Genomic DNA, 21,583 nt, shown 5'->3' on the forward strand with positions numbered 1-21,583 from the left:
AGCGTAAATATCATTGTTTACGTTTTTTCTCTCGTTGATGTTGTTGTTTGGTCAAAGAGAAAGAAGGAGAAGAAGAGGAAGAGGAGGAGGAGGAGGAGGAGGATGAGGAGGGGCAAGAGAATGGAAAGGAGAGAAATAAGAGAATATGGAAGAGAAAAGCGGAAAGAAAAGGAGGAGGAGGAGGAGGAGGAGGAGGAAGAGAATGAAAGTAAAGAGAGAGAAAGAAAAGAAAGAGAGAGAATTAAAGAAAGAATGGAGATGAAACAACAGAGAAAAAGACGAACAGAGAGAGAGAGAGAGAGAGAGAGAGAGAGAGAGAGAGAGAGAGAGAGAGAGAGAGAGAGAGAGACGTACAGTAAACATGAAAGAAAATAAATTAAAAAAAGCAAAGAAATAAAGAAAAAAAAAGAAAGCAAGAAAGCGTCAATGGTCGAAACAGAAGCAAAGAAGAAAGTAACTTGTCGGTATAAACAATAATAATAATAATAATAATAATAATAATAATAATAATAATAATAATAATAATAATAATAATAATAATAATAATAATAATAATTGGCGATAAAGCTTTAAACAAAAATAGGCGAGGCGATAAAAAGGCGAGGCGAGGCGAGTAAAAATGACAGTAAAAAATAGATTTGTGAAGAATTAAGAAAAAAAAACAACAACTTGGCGTGACGTGGAAGGATGGACAGGGAAAGGGAAGTGTGTGTGTGTGTGTGTGTGTGTGTGTGTGTGTGTGTGTGAGAGAGAGAGAGAGAGAAAGCAGGTGTGTGATTGCAGATGTGTAAGTGTTTTCGAGAACTTTGTAAAGAAAACAGATGTGTGTGTGTGTGTGTGTGTGTGTGTGTGTGTGTGTGTGTGTGTGTGTGTGTGTGTGTGTGTGTAAGGAAACTTATGTCCATACGAGATCAAGCATTCGAAAAACAGGTGTGTCCTCGAGAACACATGTGTCACGAGGACGGGTGTGGACAGCTGACACAAGAGGGGTTAGTGGCCTCGTTAGTGCCAATCTTGTCCACTTACTGCCACTTTGAGGGGGGGCGCCTTCCCCTCCCTCCCCCCCCTCCTGACCGTGGTGGGGGCGGTGGTGGTGGTGGAGGCGGTGAGGGTAGTGGTCAGCGGTCTCGGTCTCTGTCTCGTGGGGTTGTATGTGTGTGGGTGTATATGTGTATGTTTGAGTTTCGAGACCAGAAGCATCGATCTCGCCTCTGGTCTTTAGTTCTCGCTGTTTTCTGATCTCGTACTCCTGTCTAACTCTGGTCTCGAACTGTTCTCTGGTCTCGTGTTCTCTCTGGGAGCTGGTCTCGTACAGGTATCTCGTGGATCTGGTGTCGAAATCGGAATCACTTCTCGTTTCTAGCTTTTTCTGTTTTCTAATCTCGTATTCCTGTCTAACTCTGGTCTCGAACTGTTCTCTGGTCTCGTGTTCTCTCTGGGAGCTGGTCTCGTACAGGTATCTCGTGGATCTGGTGTCGAAATCGGGATCACTTCTCGTTTCTAGCTCTTTCTGTTTTCTGATCTCGCATTCCTCTTGGTCTGTCTGGGAGCTGGTCTCGTACTGGTATCTATTCCCTCTGGTCTCGAAACCGGTCTCACTTCTCTGTTCAACTTCCTGACGTTTTCTGATCTCGTAGTCCTGTTGGTTTCTGGTTTCAAGTTCTCTCCGTGAATCGGCCTCGTACTGGTCTCTTTGCAAGCTGGTCTCGTGTTCCGCTCTCTTGGCGCTGGTATCGAACTCCATCTCACTTCTGGTCTCTTGTTCTCTACGTTTTCTAATCTCGTACTCCTGTTGGTTTCTGATATCGATTTCTCTCTGGGAGCTGGTCTCGTGCTGGTCTCTTTGCAAGCTGGTCTCGTATTGCGTTCTCTTGGCTCTGGTGTCGAAATCCATCTCACTTCTGGTCTCTAGTCTCTGGTTTCTGATATCGATTTCTCTCTGGGAGCTGGTCTCGTGCTGGTCTCTTTGCAAGCTGGTCTCGTGTTGCGTTCTCTTGGCTCTGGTGTCGATATCCGTGTCACTTCTGGTCTCTAGTTCCCTCTGTACACGAAACCCAAGTTCTCTCTGGGTTCTCTCGTCCTCGTGGGTATCCAACTGAGAGCTGCGGGAACTGGTCTCGAATTGCCTTCTCTCGGTTTCACTTCTGATCTCGAGGTTTCTTTCATCACGCAGCTGAAGTTCTCTAATGTCCCTGATGTCCTCGGTCTCTCTGGTTCTATCAATTCCTTCCACGGTTCTGAAGGTGGTCTCCGTGGTTCCATCGGTACTCCTAATGGTTCTGGTTCCATCCTCGGTCTCGGTCTCGTAGCGGTGCCAGTCCCCGGGGCGCGGGTCTCGGAAGTCCTGGGTTCGTCGCGTGGTTCTGGTGATGATGAACCGGCCGTCTGGTTCCCCTGGTTCCCCTGGCCTGGAATAACCTGCTTCTGGTTCACCTGGGCTGCGGATACCTGGTTCTCTTGGTTCGCCTGGTCTGTAGTAGCCTGGTTCACCTGGGCGCCGGTCACCTGGTTCACCTGGTTCGCCTGGTCTGTAGTATCCCGGTTCACCTGGGCGACGGTCGCCTGGTTCACCTGGTTCGCCTGGTTCGCCTGGTCTGTAGTAGCCTGGTTCACCTGGGCGACGGTCACCTGGTTCACCTGGGCGACGGTCACCTGGTTCACCTGGGCGACGGTCACCTGGTTCACCTGGTTCACCTGGTCTGTAGTAGCCTGGTTCACCTGGGCGACGGTCACCTGGTTCACCTGGTTCGCCTGGTCTGTAGTAGCCTGGTTCACCTGGGCGACGGTCACCTGGTTCACCTGGGCGACGGTCACCTGGTTCACCTGGGCGACGGTCACCTGGTTCACCTGGGCGACGGTCACCTGGTTCACCTGGTTCACCTGGTCTGTAGTAGCCTGGTTCACCTGGGCGACGGTCACCTGGTTCACCTGGTTCGCCTGGTCTGTAGTAGCCTGGTTCACCTGGGCGACGGTCACCTGGTTCGCCTGGTCTGTAGTAGCCTGGTTCACCTGGGCGACGGTCACCTGGTTCGCCTGGTCTGTAGTAGCCCGGTTCACCTGGGCGACGGTCACCTGGTTCGCCTGGTCTGTAATAGCCCGGTTCACCTGGGCGACGGTCACCTGGTTCACCTGGTTCACCTGGGCGACGGTCACCTGGTTCACTTGGTTCGCCTGGTCTGTAGTAGCCCGGTTCACCTGGGCGACGGTCACCTGGTTCACCTGGTCTGTAGTAGCCCGGTTCACCTGGGCGACGGTCACCTGGTTCACCTGGTTCGCCTGGTCTGTAATAGCCCGGTTCACCTGGGCGACGGTCACCTGGTTCACCTGGGCGACGGTCACCTGGTTCACCTGGTTCCCCTGGTCTGTAATAGCCCGGTTCACCTGGGCGACGGTCACCTGGTTCACCTGGTTCCCCTGGTCTGTAATAGCCCGGTTCACCTGGGCGACGGTCACCTGGTTCACCTGGTTCACCTGGGCGACGGTCACCTGGTTCACTTGGTTCGCCTGGTCTGTAGTAGCCTGGTTCACCTGGGCGACGGTCACCTGGTTCACTTGGTTCGCCTGGTCTGTAGTAGCCTGGTTCACCTGGGCGACGGTCACCTGGTTCACTTGGTTCGCCTGGTCTGTAGTAGCCTGGTTCACCTGGGCGACGGTCACCTGGTTCACCTGGTTCGCCTGGTCTATAGTAGCCCGGTTCACCTGGGCGCCGGTCACCTGGTTCACTTGGTTCGCCTGGTCTGTAGTAGCCTGGTTCACCTGGGCGACGGTCACCTGGTTCACCTGGTTCGCCTGGTCTATAGTAGCCCGGTTCACCTGGGCGCCGGTCACCTGGTTCACTTGGTTCGCCTGGTCTGTAGTAGCCTGGTTCACCTGGGCGCCGGTCACCTGGTTCACCTGGTTCGCCTGGTTCCCTTGGCTGGCGGGGGCGGCGGTCAGTTGGCGTGTGTCCTGGCTCCCCTGGGCGCCGCTCGACTGGCTCCCGGGGTTCAGGCGCCGCGCCGTCCTTGGGGCCGAAGTAGACGGAGTAGAGACCCCCGCCACCGCCGCCGCCGGGCGCCGCGTGCTGCGGGTGGTCGGGCAGCGGCCGTGGCGAGCTGCGCCGCTTGGTGCAGCGCGTGTACTCGTAGGCGTGCAGCAGCGTGGCCTCCACAGCATGGGCGTCGCGCTCCGGCGTGTGTCTGCGGCAGGCGCAGGAGTTGCCGCGCGGCAGCATGTAGCTGGGCACGGAGGAGGTGGTGGAGCCGGCAGTGGAGGCCACGGACAGGCTCTGCAGGCTGGCGGCGCGGCCCTCCACGGAGAAGCGCTCCACAGAGGCGCGCTCCACGGACCACTTCCTGGGCTGGCGCGCCTTGAGGGGCGCGGCGGCAGACACGCTGCAGAACGGCTGGCTCTGCAGGGAGGCCTCAGGGGCTCCTGCAGGCTCCTGGATCCTCGCGGGCGAGGCTCAGGCTCCTGCCTGCAGGGCTCCTGCTGCGGGCTGCGTGGCGCGGGCCGTCCTGGCGGGCAGCCGCGGCGAGGGGCTGCCAGGGACACGCTGACCGGGGCTAGCCGGCTCATGGGGCTCACTACGTAGCCTCCCCTTGGGCTCTGCCTCCCTCTGTGGCGCCTTGACAGGGCTCCTCTTGGCCTCAGGTTCCCTCTGTGGCGCCTTGACAGGGCTCCTCTTGGGCTCTGGCTCCCTCTGCGGCTCCTTGACAGGACGCCTCTTAGGTTCTGACTCCTTTTGTGGCTCTTTGACAGGCCTCCTCTTCATTTCTGACTCTAACAGTGGTTCTTTGTCAGGCTTTTTGGTTTCTGGCTCATCACCAGGCCTCCTCTTGGTTTCTGGCTCATCACCAGGCTTCCTCTTGGTTTCTGGCTCATCACCAGGCCTCCTCTTGGTTTCTGGCTCATCACCAGGCCTCCTCTTGGTTTCTGGCTCATCACCAGGCCTCCTCTTGGTTTCTGGCTCATCACCAGGCCTCCTCTTGGTTTCTGGCTCATCACCAGGCCTCCTCTTGGTTTCTGGCTCGTCACCAGGCCTCCTCTTGATTTCGAGATTATAGTCAGACCTCTCGATTTCTAGCTCATAATCAGATCTCCTCTTGATTTCTAGTTCGTATTCGGTGACCCTCTTGGTTTCTGGCTCATCACCAGGCCTCCTCTTGGTTTCTGGCTCATCACCAGGACTCCTCTTGGTTTCTGGCTCATCACCAGGCCTCCTCTTAGTTTCTGGTTCATCACCAGGACTCCTCTTGGTTTCTGGCTCATCACCAGGAATCCTCTTGGTTTCTGGCTCATCACCAGGCCTCCTCTTAGGTTCTGGTACATCACCAGGCCTCCTCTTGGTTTCGGGCTCATCTCCAGGCCTCCTTTTGATTTCTGGCTCATCACCAGGCCTCCTCTTGATTTCTGGCTCATCACCAGTCCTCTTCTTGATATCTGGCTGGTCACCAGGCCTCCTCTTGGTTTCTGGCTCATCACCAGTCCTCCTCTTGGTTTCTGGCACATCACCAGGCCTCCTCTTGGTTTCTGGCTCATCACCAGGCCTCCTCTTGGTTTCTGGCTCATCACCAGGCCTCCTCTTGGTTTCTGGCTCATCACCAGGCCTCCTCTTGGTTTCTGGCTCATCACCAGGCCTCCTCTTGGTTTCTGGCTCATCACCAGGCCTCCTCTTGGTTTCGGGCTCATCACCAGGCCTCCTCTTGATTTCTGGCTCATCACCAGGCCTCCTCTTGGTTTCTGGCTCATCACCAGGCCTCCTCTTGGCTCTGGCTCATCACCAGGCCTCCTCTTGGTTTCTGGCTCATCACCAGGCCTCCTCTTGGTTTCTGGCTCATCACCAGGCCTCCTCTTGGTTTCTGGCTCATCACCAGGCCTCCTCTTGGTTTCTGGCTCATCACCAGGCCTCCTCTTGGTTTCTGGCTCATCACCAGGCCTCCTCTTGGTTTCTGGCTCATCACCAGGCCTCTCTTGGTTTCTGGCTCATCACCAGGCCTCCTCTTGGTTTCTGGCTCATCACCAGGCCTCCTCTTGGTTTCTGGCTCATCACCAGGCCTCCTCTTGGTTTCTGGCTGGTCACCAGGCCTCCTCTTGGTTTCTGGCTCATCACCAGGCCTCCTCTTGGTTTCTGGCTGGTCACCAGGCCTCCTCTTGGTTTCTGGCTCATCACCAGGCCTCCTCTTGGTTTCTGGCTCTTCACCAGGCCTCCTATTGCTTTCTGGCTCATCACCAGGCTTCCTCTTGGTTTCTGGCTCATCACCAGGCCTCCTCTTGGTTTCTGGCTGGTCACCAGGCCTCCTCTTGGTTTCTGGCTGGTCACCAGGCCTCCTCTTGGTTTCTGGCTGGTCACCAGGCCTCCTCTTGGTTTCTGGCTCATCACCAGGCCTCCTCTTGGTTTCTGGCTCATCACCAGGCCTCCTCTTGGTTTCTGGTTGGTCACCAGGCCTCCTCTTGGTTTCTGGCTCATCACCAGGCCTCCTCTTTGTTTCTGGTTGGTCACCAGGCCTCCTCTTGGTTTCTGGCTCATCACCAGGCCTCCTCTTTGTTTCTGGTTGGTCACCAGGCCTCCTCTTGGTTTCTGGCTCATCACCAGGCCTCCTCTTGGTTTCTGGCTGGTCACCAGGCCTCCTCTTGGTTTCTGGCTCATCACCAGGCCTCCTCTTGGTTTCTGACTCATCACCAGGCCTCCTCTTAGTTTCTGGCTCATCACCAGGCCTCCTCTTGGTTTCTGGCTCATCACCAGGCCTCCTCTTGGTTTCTGGCTCATCACCAGGCCTCCTCTTGGTTTCTGGCTCGTCACCAGGCCTCCTCTTGGTTTCTGGCTCGTCACCAGGCCTCCTCTTGGTTTCTGGCTCATCACCAGGCCTCCTCTTGGTTTCTGGCTCGTCACCAGGCCTCCTCTTGATTTCGAGATTATAGTCAGACCTCTCGATTTCTAGCTCATAATCAGATCTCCTCTTGATTTCTAGTTCGTATTCGGTGACCCTCTTGGTTTCTGGCTCATCACCAGGCCTCCTCTTGGTTTCTGGCTCATCACCAGGCCTCCTCTTGGTTTCTGGCTCATCACCAGGCCTCCTCTTGGTTTCTGGTTGGTCACCAGGCCTCCTCTTGGTTTCTGGCTCATCACCAGGCCTCCTCTTGGTTTCTGGCTCATCACCAGGCCTCCTCTTGGTTTCTGGCTCAGAACCAGGCCTCCTCTTGGTTTCTGGCTCATCACCAGGCCTCCTCTTGGTTTCTGGTTGGTCACCAGGCCTCCTCTTGGTTTCTGGCTCATCACCAGGCCTCCTCTTGGTTTCTGGCTCATCACCAGGCCTCCTCTTGGTTTCTGGCTCATCACCAGGCCTCCTCTTGGTTTCTGGCTCATCACCAGGCCTCCTCTTGGTTTCTGGCTCATCACCAGGCCTCCTCTTGGTTTCTGGCTCATCACCAGGCCTCCTCTTGGTTTCTGGCTCATCACCAGGCCTCCTCTTGGTTTCTGGCTCATCACCAGGCGTACTCTTGGTTTCTGGCACCACACCAGGCCTCCTCTTGGTTTCTGGCTCATCACCAGGCTTCCTCTTGGTTTCTGGCTCAGAACCAGGCCTCCTCTTGGTTTCTGGCTCATCACCAGGCCTCCTCTTGGTTTCTGGCTCATCACCAGGCCTCCTCTTGGTTTCTGGCTCATCACCAGGCCTCCTCTTGGTTTCTGGCTCAGAACCAGGCCTCCTCTTGGTTTCTGGCTCATCACCAGGCTTCCTCTTGGTTTCTGGCTCAGAACCAGGCCTCCTCTTGGTTTCTGGTTGGTCACCAGGCCTCCTCTTGGTTTCTGGCTCATCACCAGGCCTCCTCTTGGTTTCTGGCTCATCACCAGGCCTCCTCTTGGTTTCTGGCTCATCACCAGGCCTCCTCTTGGTTTCTGGTACATCACCAGGCCTCCTCTTGGTTTCTGGTTGGTCACCAGGCCTCCTCTTGGTTTCTGGTTGGTCACCAGGCCTCCTATTGGTTTCTGGTTGGTCACCAGGCCTCCTCTTGGTTTCTGGCTCATCACCAGGCCTCCTCTTGGTTTCTGGCTCATCACCAGGCCTCCTCTTGGTTTCTGGCTCATCACCAGGCCTCCTCTTGGTTTCTGGCTCATCACCAGGCCTCCTCTTGGTTTCTGGCTCATCACCAGGCCTCCTCTTGGTTTCTGGTTGGTCACCAGGCCTCCTCTTGGTTTCTGGCTCATCACCAGGCCTCCTCTTGATTTCTGGCTCATAACCAGACCTCCTCTTGATTTCTAGCTCATCACCAGGCCTCCTATTGGTTTCTGGTTGGTCACCAGGCCTCCTCTTGGTTTCTGGCTCATCACCAGGCCTCCTCTTGGTTTCTGGTTGGTCACCAGGCCTCCTCTTGGTTTCTGGCTCATCACCAGGCCTCCTCTTGGTTTCTGGCTCATCACCAGGCCTCCTCTTGGTTTCTGGCTCATCACCAGGCCTCCTCTTGGTTTCTGGCTCACCAGGCCTCCTCTTGGTTTCTGGCTCATCACCAGGCCTCCTCTTGGTTTCTGGCTCGTCACCAGGCCTCCTCTTGGTTTCTGGCTCGTCACCAGGCCTCCTCTTGATTTCGAGATTATAGTCAGACCTCTCGATTTCTAGCTCATAATCAGATCTCCTCTTGATTTCTAGTTCATACTCGGAAATCCTCTTGGTTTCTGGCTCGTCACCAGGCCTCCTCTTGGTTTTTGGCTCATCACCAGGCGTCCTCTTGGTTTCTGGCTCGTCACCAGGCCTCCTCTTGGTTTCTGGCTGGTCACCAGGCCTTCTCTTGGTTTCTGGCTCATCACCAGGCCTCCTCTTGGTTTCTGGCTCGTCACCAGGCCTCCTCTTGGTTTCTGGCTCGTCACCAGGCCTCCTCTTGATTTCGAGATTATAGTCAGACCTCTCGATTTCTAGCTCATAATTAGATCTCCTCTTGATTTCTAGTTCGTATTCGGTGACCCTCTTGGTTTCTGGCTCATCACCAGGGCTCCTCTTGATTTGTGGCTCATCACCAGGCTTCCTCTTGGTTTCTGGCTCAGAACCAGGCCTCCTCTTGGTTTCTGGTTGGTCACCAGGCCTCCTCTTGGTTTCTTTCTCATCACCAGGCCTCCTCTTGGTTTCTGGCTCATCACCAGGCCTCCTCTTGGTTTCTGGCTCATTACCAGGCCTCCTCTTGGTTTCTGGTACATCACCAGGCCTCCTCTTGGTTTCTGCTTGGTCACCAGGCCTCCTCTTGGTTTCTGGTTGGTCACCAGGCCTCCTCTTGGTTTTTGTTTCTGGTTCATCACCAGGCCTCCTCTTGGTTTCTGGCTCATCACCAGGCCTCCTCTTGGTTTCTGGCTCATCACCAGCCCTCCTCTTGGTTTCTGGCTCATCACCAGGCCTCCTCTTGGTTTCTGGCTCATCACCAGGCCTCCTCTTGGTTTCTGGCTCATCACCAGGCCTCCTCTTGGTTTCTGGCTGGTCACCAGGCCTCCTCTTGGTTTCTGGCTCATCACCAGGCCTCCTCTTGGTTTCTGGCTCATCACCAGGCCTCCTCTTGGTTTCTGGCTGGTCACCAGGCCTCCTCTTGGTTTCTGGCTCATCACCAGGCCTCCTCTTGGTTTCTGGCTGGTCACCAGGCCTCCTCTTGGTTTCTGGCTCATCACCAGGCCTCCTCTTGGTTTCTGGCTCGTCACCAGGCCTCCTCTTGATTTCGAGATTATAGTCAGACCTCTCGATTTCTAGCTCATAATCAGATCTCCTCTTGATTTCTAGTTCATACTCGGAAATCCTCTTGGTTTCTGGCTCGTCACCAGGCCTCCTCTTGGTTTCTGGCTCGTCACCAGGCCTCCTCTTGGTTTCTGGCTCATCACCAGGCCTCCTCTTGGTTTCTGGCTCGTCACCAGGCCTCCTCTTGGTTTCTGGCTGGTCACCAGGCCTTCTCTTGGTTTCTGGCTCATCACCAGGCCTCCTCTTGGTTTCTGGCTCGTCACCAGGCCTCCTCTTGATTTCGAGATTATAGTCAGACCTCTCGATTTCTAGCTCATAATTAGATCTCCTCTTGATTTCTAGTTCGTATTCGGTGACCCTCTTGGTTTCTGGCTCATCACCAGGGCTCCTCTTGGTTTGTGGCTCATCACCAGGCTTCCTCTTGGTTTCTGGCTCAGAACCAGGCCTCCTCTTGGTTTCTGGTTGGTCACCAGGCCTCCTCTTGGTTTCTGGCTCATCACCAGGCCTCCTCTTGGTTTCTGGCTCATCACCAGGCCTCCTCTTGGTTTCTGGCTCATCACCAGGCCTCCTCTTAGTTTCTGGTATATCACCAGGCCTCCTCTTGGTTTCTGGTACATCACCAGGCCTCCTCTTGGCTTCTGCTTGGTCACCAGGCCTCCTCTTGGTTTTTGTTTCTGGTTCATCACCAGGCCTCCTCTTGGTTTCTGGCTCATCACCAGGCCTCCTCTTGGTTTCTGGCTCATCATCAGGCCTCCTCTTGGTTTCTGGCTCATCACCAGGCCTCCTCTTGGTTTCTGGCTCATCACCAGGCCTCCTCTTGGTTTCTGGCTCATCACCAGGCCTCCTCTTGGTTTCTGGCTCATCACCAGGCCTCCTCTTGGTTTCTGGCTCGTCACCAGGCCTCCTCTTGATTTCGAGATTATAGTCAGACCTCTCGATTTCTAGCTCATAATCAGATCTCCTCTTGATTTCTAGTTCGTATTCGGTGACCCTCTTGGTTTCTGGCTCATCACCAGGCCTCCTCTTAGTTTCTGGCTCGTCACCAGGCCTCCTCTTGGTTTCTGGCTCATCACCAGGCCTCCTCTTGGTTTCTGGCTGGTCACCAGGCCTCCTCTTGGTTTCTGGCTCATCACCAGGCCTCCTCTTGGTTTCTGGCTCATCACCAGGCCTCCTCTTGGTTTCTGGCTCGTCACCAGGCCTCCTCTTGGTTTCTGGCTCATCACCAGGCCTCCTCTTGGTTTCTGGCTCGTCACCAGGCCTCCTCTTGGTTTCTGGCTCATCACCAGGCCTCCTCTTGGTTTCTGGCTCATCACCAGGCCTCCTCTTGGTTTCTGGCTCGTCACCAGGCCTCCTCTTGTTTTCTGGCTTATAGTCAGGCCTCCTCTTGGTTTCTGGCTCATCACCAGGCCTCCTCTTGGTTTCTGGCTCGTCACCAGGCCTCCTCTTGGTTTCTGGCTCATCACCAGGCCTCCTCTTGGTTTCTGGCTCATCACCAGGCCTCCTCTTGGTTTCTGGCTCATCACCAGGCCTCCTCTTGGTTTCTGGCTCATCACCAGGCCTCCTCTTGGTTTCTGGCTCAGAACCAGGCCTCCTCTTGGTTTCTGGCTCATCACCAGGCCTCCTCTTGGTTTCTGGCTCATCACCAGGCCTCCTCTTGGTTTCTGGCTCATCACCAGGCCTCCTCTTGGTTTCTGGCTCATCACCAGGCCTCCTCTTGGTTTCTGGCTCATCACCAGGCCTCCTCTTGGTTTCTGGCTCATCACCAGGCCTCCTCTTGGTTTCTGGCTCATCACCAGGCCTCCTCTTGGTTTCTGGCTCATCACCAGGCCTCCTCTTGGTTTCTGGCTCATCACCAGGCCTCCTCTTGGTTTCTGGCTCATCACCAGGCCTCCTCTTGGTTTCTGGCTCATCACCAGGCCTCCTCTTGGTTTCTGGCTCATCACCAGGCCTCCTCTTGGTTTCTGGCTCATCACCAGGCCTCCTCTTGGTTTCTGGCTCATCACCAGGCCTCCTCTTGGTTTCTGGCTCATCACCAGGCCTCCTCTTGGTTTCTGGCTCATCACCAGGTTTAGTCTTTAGTTCTGGCTCCGGTGTTTTCTTGTCAGGTTTCTTCGTCACCGGCTCTCGCGGTTCTCTGTCAGGCCTCGTGATGGGTTCTGACTCATCTTGTGGTTTCTTCTCTGGCTCCCTCCTGGTTTCTGGCTCCCTTTGTGCTTCTCTGTCAGGCCTTTGCTTGGTGTCTGGCTCTTTCTTGGTGACTATGTCGGGCCTCCTCTTGGTCTCTGGCTCCTCACCTGGCCTCCTCTTGGTTTCTGGTTCCTTTGCCTCTTTGACAGGTTTTCTTCTTGGCTCTGGCTCCCGTTGTGGCTCTCTTGGGCTCTTAATCGCTTCTGGCTCTTCCTCTTTTCTGACTGGACTCCTCTTGATTTCTGGCTTTCTCTGTGGCTCTTTATCCGGTTTCCTCTTGGTTTCCGGCTCCTTGTCAGTCTTCTTGACCTCCGGCTCATCACCAGACTTCCTCTTGGTGTGTGGCTCTCTCTCAGGCCTCCTCTTGATTTCTGGCTCTTTTTGTTTCTCTTCAGGCCTCCTCTTGGTTTCTGGCTCTTTCTCAGGCTCCTTGTCAGGCCTCCTCTTGGTTTCTGGCTCTTTCTCAGGCTCCTTGTCAGGCCTCCTCTTGGTTTCTGGCTCTTTCTCAGGTCTCCTCTTGGTTTCAGGCTCTTCCTCCTTCCTAACTGGACTCCTCTTGGTTTCTGGCTCTTTCCTTGGTTCTCTGTCAGGCCTCTTCTTGGTTTCTGGCTCTGGCTCCTTTCTGACGGGACTCCTCTTGGTTTCTAGCTCTTCTTCCTTTCTTACTGGACTCCTCTTGGTTTCTGGCTCCCTCTCAGGACTCCTCTTGGTATCTGGCTCCTTTGGCTCTTTATCAGGTTTCCTCTTGGTTTCTGGCTCCCTCTCAGGACTCCTCTTGGTATCTGGCTCCTTTGGCTCTTTATCAGGTCTCCCCTTGGTTTCTGGCTCTTCTTCCTTTCTTACTGGACTCCTCTTAGTTTCTCTTTCTTTGTCAGTCCTCCTCTTGATTTCAGGCTCTTTAAGTGGCTCCTTGTCGGGTTTCCTCTTGGTTTCCGGCTCTTCTTCCTTCCTGACTGGACTCCTCTTGGTTTCTGGTTCTTCCTGTGGTTGCTTGGCAGGCTTCCTCTTGCTCTCTGGCTCTCTATCAGGCCTCCTCTTGACTTCTGGCTCTTTCTCTGGCTCTTTGTCAGGCCTCCTCTTGGTTTCTGGCTCTTTCTCTGGCTCTTGATCGGGACGCCTCTTGGTTTCTGGCTCTTTCTCAGGCTCCTTGTCAGGCCTCCTCTTGGTTTCTGGCTCTTTCTCAGGCTCTTTGTCAGGCCTCCTCTTGGTTTCTGGCTCTTTCTCAGGCTCTTTGTCAGGCCTCCTCTTGGTTTCTGGCTCTTTCTCAGGCTCTTTGTCAGGCCTCCTCTTGGTTTCTGGCTCTTTCTCAGGCTCCTTGTCAGGCCTCCTCTTGGTTTCTGGCTCTTTCTCAGGCTCTTTGTCAGGCCATCTCTTGGTTTCTGGCTCTTTCTCAGGCTCCTTGTCAGGCCTCCTCTTGGTTTCTGGCTCTTCCTCCTTCCTGACTGGACTCCTCTTGGTTTCTGGCTCTTTCCCTGGTTCTCTGTCAGGCTTCCTCTTGGTTTCTGGCTCTGACTCCTTTCTGACGGGACTCCTCTTGGTTTCTGGCTCTTCGTCCTTCCTAACTGGACTCCTCTTGGTTTCTGGCTCTTTCCTTGGTTCTCTGTCAGGCTTCCTCTTGGTTTCTGGCTCTGGCTCCTTTCTGGTTGGACTCCTCTTAGTTTCTGGCTCCCTGCTAGGCCTCCTCTTGGTTTCCGTCTCTGGCTCCATTCTGGTTGGACTCCTCTTGGTTTCTGGCTCCCTGCTAGGCCTCCTCTTGGCTTCCGTCTCTGGCTCTTTTCTAGTTGGACTCCTCTTGGTTTCTGGCTCCCTGCTAGGCCTCCTCTTGGCTTCCGTCTCTGGCTCCTTTCTAGTTGGACTCCTCTTGGTTTCTGGCTCTTCCTCCTTCCTTAATGGACTCCTCTTAGTTTCTGGCTCCCTGCTAGGCCTCCTCTTGGTTTCCGTCTCTGGCTCCTTTCTGGTTGGACTCCTCTTGGTTTCTAGTTCTTCCTCCTTCCTGACGGGACTCCTCTTGGTTTCTGGCTGTTTCCTTGGTTCTCTGTCTGGCCTCCTCTTGGTTTCTGGCTCATCACTAGGCCTCCTCTTGGTTTCTGGCTCTGGCTCCTTTCTGGATGGACTCCTCTTGGTTTCAGGCTCTTTATCAGGCCTCCTCTTGATTTGTGGCTCTTCTTCCTTTCTGGTTGGACTCCTCTTGGTTTCAGGCTCTTTCCGCGGTTCTCTCTCAGGCTTCCTCTTGGTTTCTGGTTCTTCCTCCTTCCTGACTGGACTCCTCTTGGTTTCTGGCTCTTTCCGCGGTTCTCTCTCAGGTTTCCTCTTGGTTTCTGGTTCTTCCTCCTTCCTGACTGGACTCCTCTTGGTTTCTGGCTCTTTCCGCGGTTCTCTGTCAGGCTTCCTCTTGGTTTCTGGCTCTTCCTCCTTCCTGACCGGACTCCTCTTGGTTTCTGGCTCTTTCCGCGGTTCTCTGTCAGGCTTCCTCTTGGTTTCTGGCTCTTCCTCCTTCCTGACTGGACTCCTCTTGGTTTCTGGCTCTTTCCGCGGTTCTCTGTCAGGCTTCCTCTTGGTTTCTGGCTCTTCCTCCTTCCTGACTGGACTCCTCTTGGTTTCTGGCTCTTTCCGCGGTTCTCTCTCAGGTTTCCTCTTGGTTTCTGGCTCTTCCTCCTTCCTGACTGGACTCCTCTTGGTTTCTGGCTCTTTCCGCGGTTCTCTGTCAGGCTTCCTCTTGAATTCTGGCTCTTCAAATAGTCTCCTCTTGATATCTGACAACTTCAGTGGCTCCTTGGTTTCAGGCTCATCCCCAGGCCTCCTCTTGATTTCTGGCTCCCTCTGAGGTTCTCTTTCTGGCTCATCCCCAGGCCTCCTCTTGATTTCTGGCTCCCTCTGAGGTTCTCTTTCTGGCTCTTTTTCTGGCCTCCTCTTGGTTTCTGGCTCTTCCTCTTCCTTCCTCCCCGGGCTCCTCTTTCTCTCCTTTGCCTGGCTTTCTAAAACGAGGCGAGCGGAAGTGATATGACTGAGGCCGTATGTGTCTGTGTGTGTGCGTGTGTCCGTGTGTGTCCGTGGCTCCGGTGTCTGTGTACGTGGTTCAAATGTGTGTGTACTTTTTTTCTCAGTCTGTGTGCGTGTTTCCTCGTTCCGTGTGCGTAGGTACTCTCTGTATGTACGTGTTTCGTCCGTCTGTACACGCGAGTAGGCCGTCTGTGTGCGAGTTTGTGTACGTGTGCCGTCAGAGGTCCGTTGGGTGGTGGCCGCCGGCTGTACACCTGTGATTGATGGAGGGGTTGAAAACGTACACACACACACACACACACACACACACACACACACACACACACACACACACACACACACATACAGCACATATTTATATAGGGTTGAAAACGTACACACTCACACACACACATACAGCACATAGATATACATACACAAAGGTACACACAAACATATACATACACAGATATATACAGGTACACATACACACACAGATATATATATACATACACAAATTTATATATATACATACATGCATACTCTCTCTCACTTACCTGCTAATAAGGGGGAAAATATCAGTTAGGACACATAATAACAGCAATAATAACAGTAATAATAATAATAATAATAATAATAATAATAATAATAATAATAATAATAATAATAATAATAATAATAATAATAATAATAATAATAAACCCCATTCATAAGAGGATTCGACTCTCCTCAATGCTATCCAATCCTCTATATTTTCTTCCTTTCTTTTCAACCTCTTCCTATATCCAATTTACCAGTTCGATTCCTTCCTCATCACCAATCTTTCATCACCGCTTCATCACCACCACCATATACACCCCCCATGCACACTCACCACCTCTCCTCACTACCAAAACTCACCCTCACATCACCACCATCGTCATCACCACCACCACTACGGTCATCACCACAACACCATCTACCTTACCTGCCTGACAGATATCACCTTCATCACCTTTTTTTTTCTCATCACTAACGCCATCAGTCATCACCATTCATCACCACAGTCATCACCAGCCTAACAAATGACACCTTCACTATTTGTTTTGTTTTTATACCTATTTTCTTCTTGTCAGCCATCACCACATCATTCAACACCAAAGTCATCACCAAAACACCACAGTCATCACCACATTCATCACCAATTCTCACTCGCATCACCAATAGAACTCATCACCAGCCCAACAAACATCACCTCCACTACCTATTGCCTTCCCCAAAACACCACTGGTCATCACCACAACACCACAATCATCACCACAACACCCCTAGTCATCACCAGTCATCACCAGTCACCACCAGTACTCACCCTCATCACCGGCGGTCGTCGTGGTGGGCTGCAGCTTAATCTCCGTGTAGGAAGTCTTTCGCTCAAACCTCGACCCGTCCTCCTTCTCACCGCGAGCTCGGGAAACGACCCTGTAGCCTCCCTCGACCTCCTCCACTCCCTCCTCCTCCTCCGCCCTGATCACGCCGTCCTCCTGCGCGCGGAGATCGAATTCCTGGGAGAGTCTGGAGATCTGAGCGTCCGTCATCGTGTTCAGAATCTCATCCGCGGTGTTCAACTCGGTTCGTGAGAGCTTGGTCGATCTCACCACCCGGTTCTCCTCGTCCTCCTCCGGCTTCTTTCTGTCGAGTTTCTCTTCCTTGACGTCTCCTGTGGTGCGTGGAGATGAGTGGAGATGAGTGGAGGAGAGAAGATAGGTGGAGGATAGATGAGTGGGTAGGAGATGAGTGGAGAGGAGAGGAGTGAGTGGAGGATAGGAGATGAGTGGAGATTAGAGTGGAGGGGAGGAGATGAGTGAGTGGAGGATAGGAGATGAGTGGAGGAGAGAAGATAAGTGGAGGATAGATGAGTAAGTGGAGATGAGTGGAGAATAGATGAGTGGGTAGGAGATGAGTGGAGATTAGAGTGGAGGAGAGGAGATGAGTGAGTGGAGGAGAGGAGATGAGTGGAGATTAGAGTGGAGGAGAGGAGATGAGTGAGTGGAGGAGAGGAGATGAGTGGAGGAGAAAAGGAGATGAGAGGAGGAAGAAGAAGAGGAAGAGGAAGAGGAGGAAAACAGTGAAAACAATTAAAAGAAGAGGAAAAGGAAGAGGAAGAGAAGAGGAAGAGGAGAAGGAAGAGGAAGAGGAAGAGGAGAAGGAAGAGGAAGAGGAGAAGGGAAAGAAAAACATAACAAAAAAGAAAAACAAGCAATTACAAAGAATCAAGAGGAAAGATTCAAGAGGAAGAAGAGGAGGAAGAGGAAGAAGAAAAGGGAAAAATAATACAATAAAAAACAAGCAATCAGAACACAAAAAAAAAAATCAAGAGGAAAATTCAAGAGGAGAAAATCAAGAGGAAGGACAAGAGGAAGAAGAGGACGCGAAAACGAAAAGGAAATCACAATAAAAAAACAATAAAAAAATAATAAACAAGAGGAAAAAATCAAGAGGAAAATTCAAGAGTAAGAGTACCTACCCAAGAGGCTGGAGGTGGAGGTCTTCTTGAGAATTCCCGTCAGCTTCTTCTCCACTTTGGGCTTGTCGGTGGAGGTGGAGGAGGTGGAGGAGGTGGAGAAGGTGGAGGTGGAGGTGTACTCATTCTGCTGCCTCCACGACCTCGTCCTGGTTGTCTCTTCTTCTGTGTCTGGAGATGAGTGGAGATGAGTGGTGGAGATGAGTGGAGATGAGTGGTGGAGATGAGGGAAGATGAGTGATGAAAAAAGTGGAGTATGAGGTTAGAGGAGGTGGAGATGAGTGGTGGAGATGAGTGGAGATGAATGGAGATATGTGGAGATGAGTCGTGGAGATGAGGGAAGGTGAGTGAGGAAAAAAGTGAAGCGTGAGGTTAGAGGAGGTGGAGATGAGTGGAGATGAGTGGTGGAGATGAGTAGTGGAGATGAGTGGTGGAGATGAGGGAATATGAGTGGGAAAAAAAGTGAAGTATGAGATCAGAGAAGGTGGAGATGAGTGGAGATAATTGGTGGAGATGAGTGGAGATAAGAGGTGGAGATGACAGGTGGAGATGAAGGAATGAATGAAAAAAACAGTGGTGGAGGAGGAGATGAGAGAAGATAATGAGTGGAGATGAGTAGGTGGAGATGAGTGGAGGAGACTAATGGTAAAGGACAGTGGAGAAGGTGGAGATGAGTGGAAGAATAGGTGGAGATAGTATAATAGTGGAGATGAGTACTAGAAAGGAGGAGGAGGAGGAGGAGGAGATGATGATGAAAACAGGAAATGGAGAAAAAGAAAAACAGAAAAAAGTGGAGATGAGTGAAGGAGGATGTGGAGATGAGTGGAGGTACTTACCCAATGGCTGTGACCTAGTGGTGGAGATGGTGGTGGAGGAGGTGGAGGTGATGTCACGCGGGGAGGAGGGTGTGATGGTGGTGGAGGTGACCTTGGTCCTCTCCCTCCTCCTCTCCTCCTTCTCCTCCTTCCTCTCCCTCCTCTTGCTGTCCTCCTTCACTCCTCTCCTGGTGCGGGGGGTGGAGTCTTCTGTCGGGGGGGGGGGGGGGAGAAGAGGTGGAGGAGGTGGAGTTAGTGGAAGTGGTGGTGGTGGTGTGTAAAAGAATGAGGTGGTGATGAGTGGAGATGAGTGGAGATGAGTTGTGGAGATGATTGGAGATGAGTGGAGATGTGTTGCGGAGATAAGTTGTGGAGATGAGTGGAAATGAGTTGCGGAGATAAGTGGAGATAAGTGGAGATGAGTTGTGGAAATGAGTTGTGGAGATGAGTGGTGGAGATGAGTTGTGGAGATGAGTGGAGATGAGTTGTGGAGTGGAGATGAGTGGAGATGAGTGATGGAGATGAGTGGGAGGTGGAGATGAGTGGAGATGAGTTGTGGAGTGGAGATGAGTGGAAATGAGTGGGAAGTGGAGATGAGAATGTGTGTAATATTAGCATAGTAAAAATAAACTTAAATTAATATAAAAAAAAAGATTATTCTTTACTTTTTTTTCATTCATTTTTATTTTACATTTCTGAACAAACTCTCTCTCTATCTATCTATCTATCTCTATCTATCTATCTATCTCTCTATTTATCTATTAATATTAGACATAAATAACAAAGAAAACAAAAAGAGTTCATTAGAAAATATTACAATTATTAAAATCACAAAAAAATAGTATTAATATTAAATGTGTGTGTGTGTGTGTGTGTGTGTGTGTGTGTGTGTGTGTGTGTGTGTGTGTGTGTGTGTGTGTGTGTGTGTGTGTGTGTGTGCATCTTTTTACCTTCATCAGAAGAGGAGGAGGAGGAGGAAGAAGAAGAACTACTCGAGTCCCTCTCCTCCTCCCTCTCCTCCTCTTCCTCCTCCTCTTTGTCTTCCTCTTCCTCGGGTTTAGTGGAGTCCAAGTCAGCTGTGAGGGGGTGAGTGCAGGGGGAGGGAAGGGGGAGGAAGGGAGGTGATAGGTAGGGAGTGAAGGGGTGAGGGGTTGAAAAGGGGTGGTGGGTAAGGAGGAAGGGTGGGGTTGAAGGGATAAGGGAAGGGAATTTGGGGTGAGAGGGGTGAAGGAAGGGAAGGGAAGGAAAGGGGAGGGAAGGGAGTGGAAAGGAGGGGAGCGAGGGAAGGGGAGGGGAGGAGTAGGGGTGAGGAAGGGGAGTGGAAATGAGGGCGAGGGAAGGGGAGGGAAGGAGTAGGGGTGGGGAAGGGGAGTTGGAAGGAGGGGAGCGAGGGAAGGGGAGGGGAGGAGTAGGGGTGAGGAAGGGGAGTGGAAATGAGGGCGAGGGAAGGGGAGGGAAGGAGTAGGGGTGGGGAAGGGGAGTTGGAAGGAGGGGAGCGAGGGAAGGGGAGGGAAGGAGAGTGAGGGGATTGGTGTGAGTGAGGAGTAGGAGGTGATGGGGGTGGGGTAGTAAGGTGGGGGTGATAGGGGTAGGGGAGAGGAAAGGGGGTTGAGGAGGAGGGGTGGGGGGGCGAGGGGGAAGGAAGGGGAGAGGGGAGGGGGGGGTAAGTTAGATTAATAAGTACGTTAATAATCATAAAACTAATATTAATCGTTAAAGTTAAACCAAAGATGTTAAAAAATATTAAAAAAAAATATTAATAACTAAAACAGAATGGAATTAACATCAAAACGAGGCAATTAACACTAAATGACGTTATCAAAAGCTGTTAGATAAAAAATTAAAAAGAACTCCAATATTAATAAAACTTGTGTAAACTGAAGATATTAATAACACAAACACACTATGAGATATTAAGAGTAAAACTAAGTCATTATTAAAACCAGGACACACCAATATTTTAAAACTATGTAAAGTATGTTGTCTTCGTTGCCTTCACCACCTTAAAATTGTGTATAGCTATTTATATTATTACCCAAATCAAAATATATAAGGAAACACTAATTGGGGTCGTATTTTAAAACATTTCGCAGCCAAAGAACACGTATTTGACAAGGCTTTCGTAGGAGTTGTGGGCATTTACAAGGGTAGTTTTATGGCCCTGGTGGTAGTGTGACCCTTCCTCTGTACCGTGAACCTAAAGAAACACATATTTGACAAGGCTTTCGTAGGAGTTGTGGGCATTTACAAGGGTAGTTTTATGGCTCTGGTGGTAGTGTGACCCTTCCTCTGTACCGTGAACATAAAGAAACACATATTTGACAAGGCTTTCGTAGGAGTTGTGGGCATTTACAAGGGTAGTTTTATGGCCCTGGTGGTAGTGTGACCCTTCCTCTGTTCCGCGAACCTAAAGAAACACATATTTGACAAGGCTTTCGTAGGAGTTGTGGGCATTTACAGGGGTAGTTTTATGGCCCTGGTGGTAGTGTGACCCTTCCTCTGTACCGTGAACATAAAGAAACACATATTTGACAAGGCTTTCGTAGGAGTTGTGGGCATTTACAAGGGTAGTTTTATGGCTCTGGTGGTAGTGTGACCCTTCCTCTGTACCGTGAACCTAAAGAAACACTCATTAGAACCCGACTGACCCCCTCTTTGACCTTTAGAAATAACTGGTGTGATAAGTTTGTGTCTTAAAATACCATCCTAAAACTATTCCTTAGTAAAGATCTGAATATCATTACTCTTAAGGGACTTTTCACGTAAGGATTATTCAAGCAAAGAAAAAAAATATATCGTTCCATTTTATAACTCAAAATAACGTTACTTTCACACACTTTTAACGTAGAGGTAAAGAAAAACTATATCAATCCTTGTCGAAATTCGGAGGGTTACTTAAATTACCCCGTATCTTAATTACTTCCAAACTTATATTCTTCCTTCTTAGTCAGCCTAGCGTTACTTCCCCGCCTCTTAGCTGTTATAGGCACTGTTAGGCACTGTCCCCTGGCCCTGGCACTCACTGGTAAGGGTCGAACGTGGGGACGACACACTGCTGACGAGGCGGCTACTCTGGAACACCGTGGAGGAGGTTGTGGTAGTCTCCCTTTCGTCTATGAGGAGAAAACGGGGTGAGGAGTGTTAGAGAAAATGGTGCTTTGAATGGTGGACTTCACTAATACTGTTGTTGAACCTAAGTCGAGGGAAAGGAGGAGGAAGATCGTTCAGCCTAACAAACCCCATAAAACACCCAAGAAGAAGAAGAAGAGGGAGAGAAGGAAGAAGGTGCAAAAGAAGAAAATGGAGATTGAACACAGAGGAATGAGAGGCAAATGGCAAAATAGTTATAGATAAGGGAAAGGAGGAGAAAGGGAGGAAAGAAAAGGAAGGCGGGAAAAACAGGAGAGGAGGAT

At 51.7% G+C, this 21,583-nt stretch overlaps 2 protein-coding genes across 51 annotated transcripts in view; both read right to left on the reverse strand.

Moving 5' to 3' along the window:
* Positions 1–1,898: 1,898 nt before the first annotated feature.
* LOC126993336 (mucin-5AC-like) lies at positions 1,899–4,392 on the reverse strand. 50 transcript variants are annotated; one of them, XM_050852318.1, is made up of 5 exons: positions 3,382–4,392; positions 3,220–3,300; positions 3,139–3,171; positions 3,025–3,057; positions 1,899–2,928 (listed from the first exon to the last, which is right to left on the reverse strand). In XM_050852318.1, the coding sequence occupies exons 1-5, from the start codon at positions 4,153–4,155 to the stop codon at positions 2,032–2,034; spliced, it is 1,818 nt and encodes a 605-aa protein (XP_050708275.1). In that variant the 5' UTR covers positions 4,156–4,392; the 3' UTR covers positions 1,899–2,031. The 50 variants fall into 50 exon arrangements, with proteins under 50 accessions (XP_050708275.1, XP_050708302.1, XP_050708290.1 ...); XM_050852345.1 differs by lacking the exon at positions 3,139–3,171 and having other exon boundaries at positions 3,025–3,129; positions 3,211–3,300; positions 3,643–4,392; XM_050852333.1 differs by lacking the exon at positions 3,220–3,300 and having other exon boundaries at positions 3,139–3,195.
* A 52-nt stretch (positions 4,393–4,444) lies between these two features.
* Positions 4,445–21,583, reverse strand: part of LOC126993331 (titin-like) — a 68,429-nt gene continuing 51,290 nt past the window's right edge. The window contains exons 12-20 of the mRNA XM_050852275.1: positions 21,194–21,283; positions 19,121–19,246; positions 18,192–18,380; positions 17,359–17,526; positions 16,204–16,551; positions 10,767–15,130; positions 6,247–10,712; positions 6,182–6,189; positions 4,445–5,748 (exon numbers count right to left, since the gene is read on the reverse strand). Coding sequence (XP_050708232.1) covers positions 4,445–5,748; positions 6,182–6,189; positions 6,247–10,712; positions 10,767–15,130; positions 16,204–16,551; positions 17,359–17,526; positions 18,192–18,380; positions 19,121–19,246; positions 21,194–21,283 — 11,063 coding nt within the window. The remainder of the gene's footprint in view (positions 5,749–6,181; positions 6,190–6,246; positions 10,713–10,766; positions 15,131–16,203; positions 16,552–17,358; positions 17,527–18,191; positions 18,381–19,120; positions 19,247–21,193; positions 21,284–21,583) is intronic.

Source organism: Eriocheir sinensis, unplaced genomic scaffold, assembly GCF_024679095.1.
Source record: "Eriocheir sinensis breed Jianghai 21 unplaced genomic scaffold, ASM2467909v1 Scaffold602, whole genome shotgun sequence".
Taxonomy (NCBI): Eukaryota; Metazoa; Arthropoda; class Malacostraca; order Decapoda; family Varunidae; genus Eriocheir; species Eriocheir sinensis.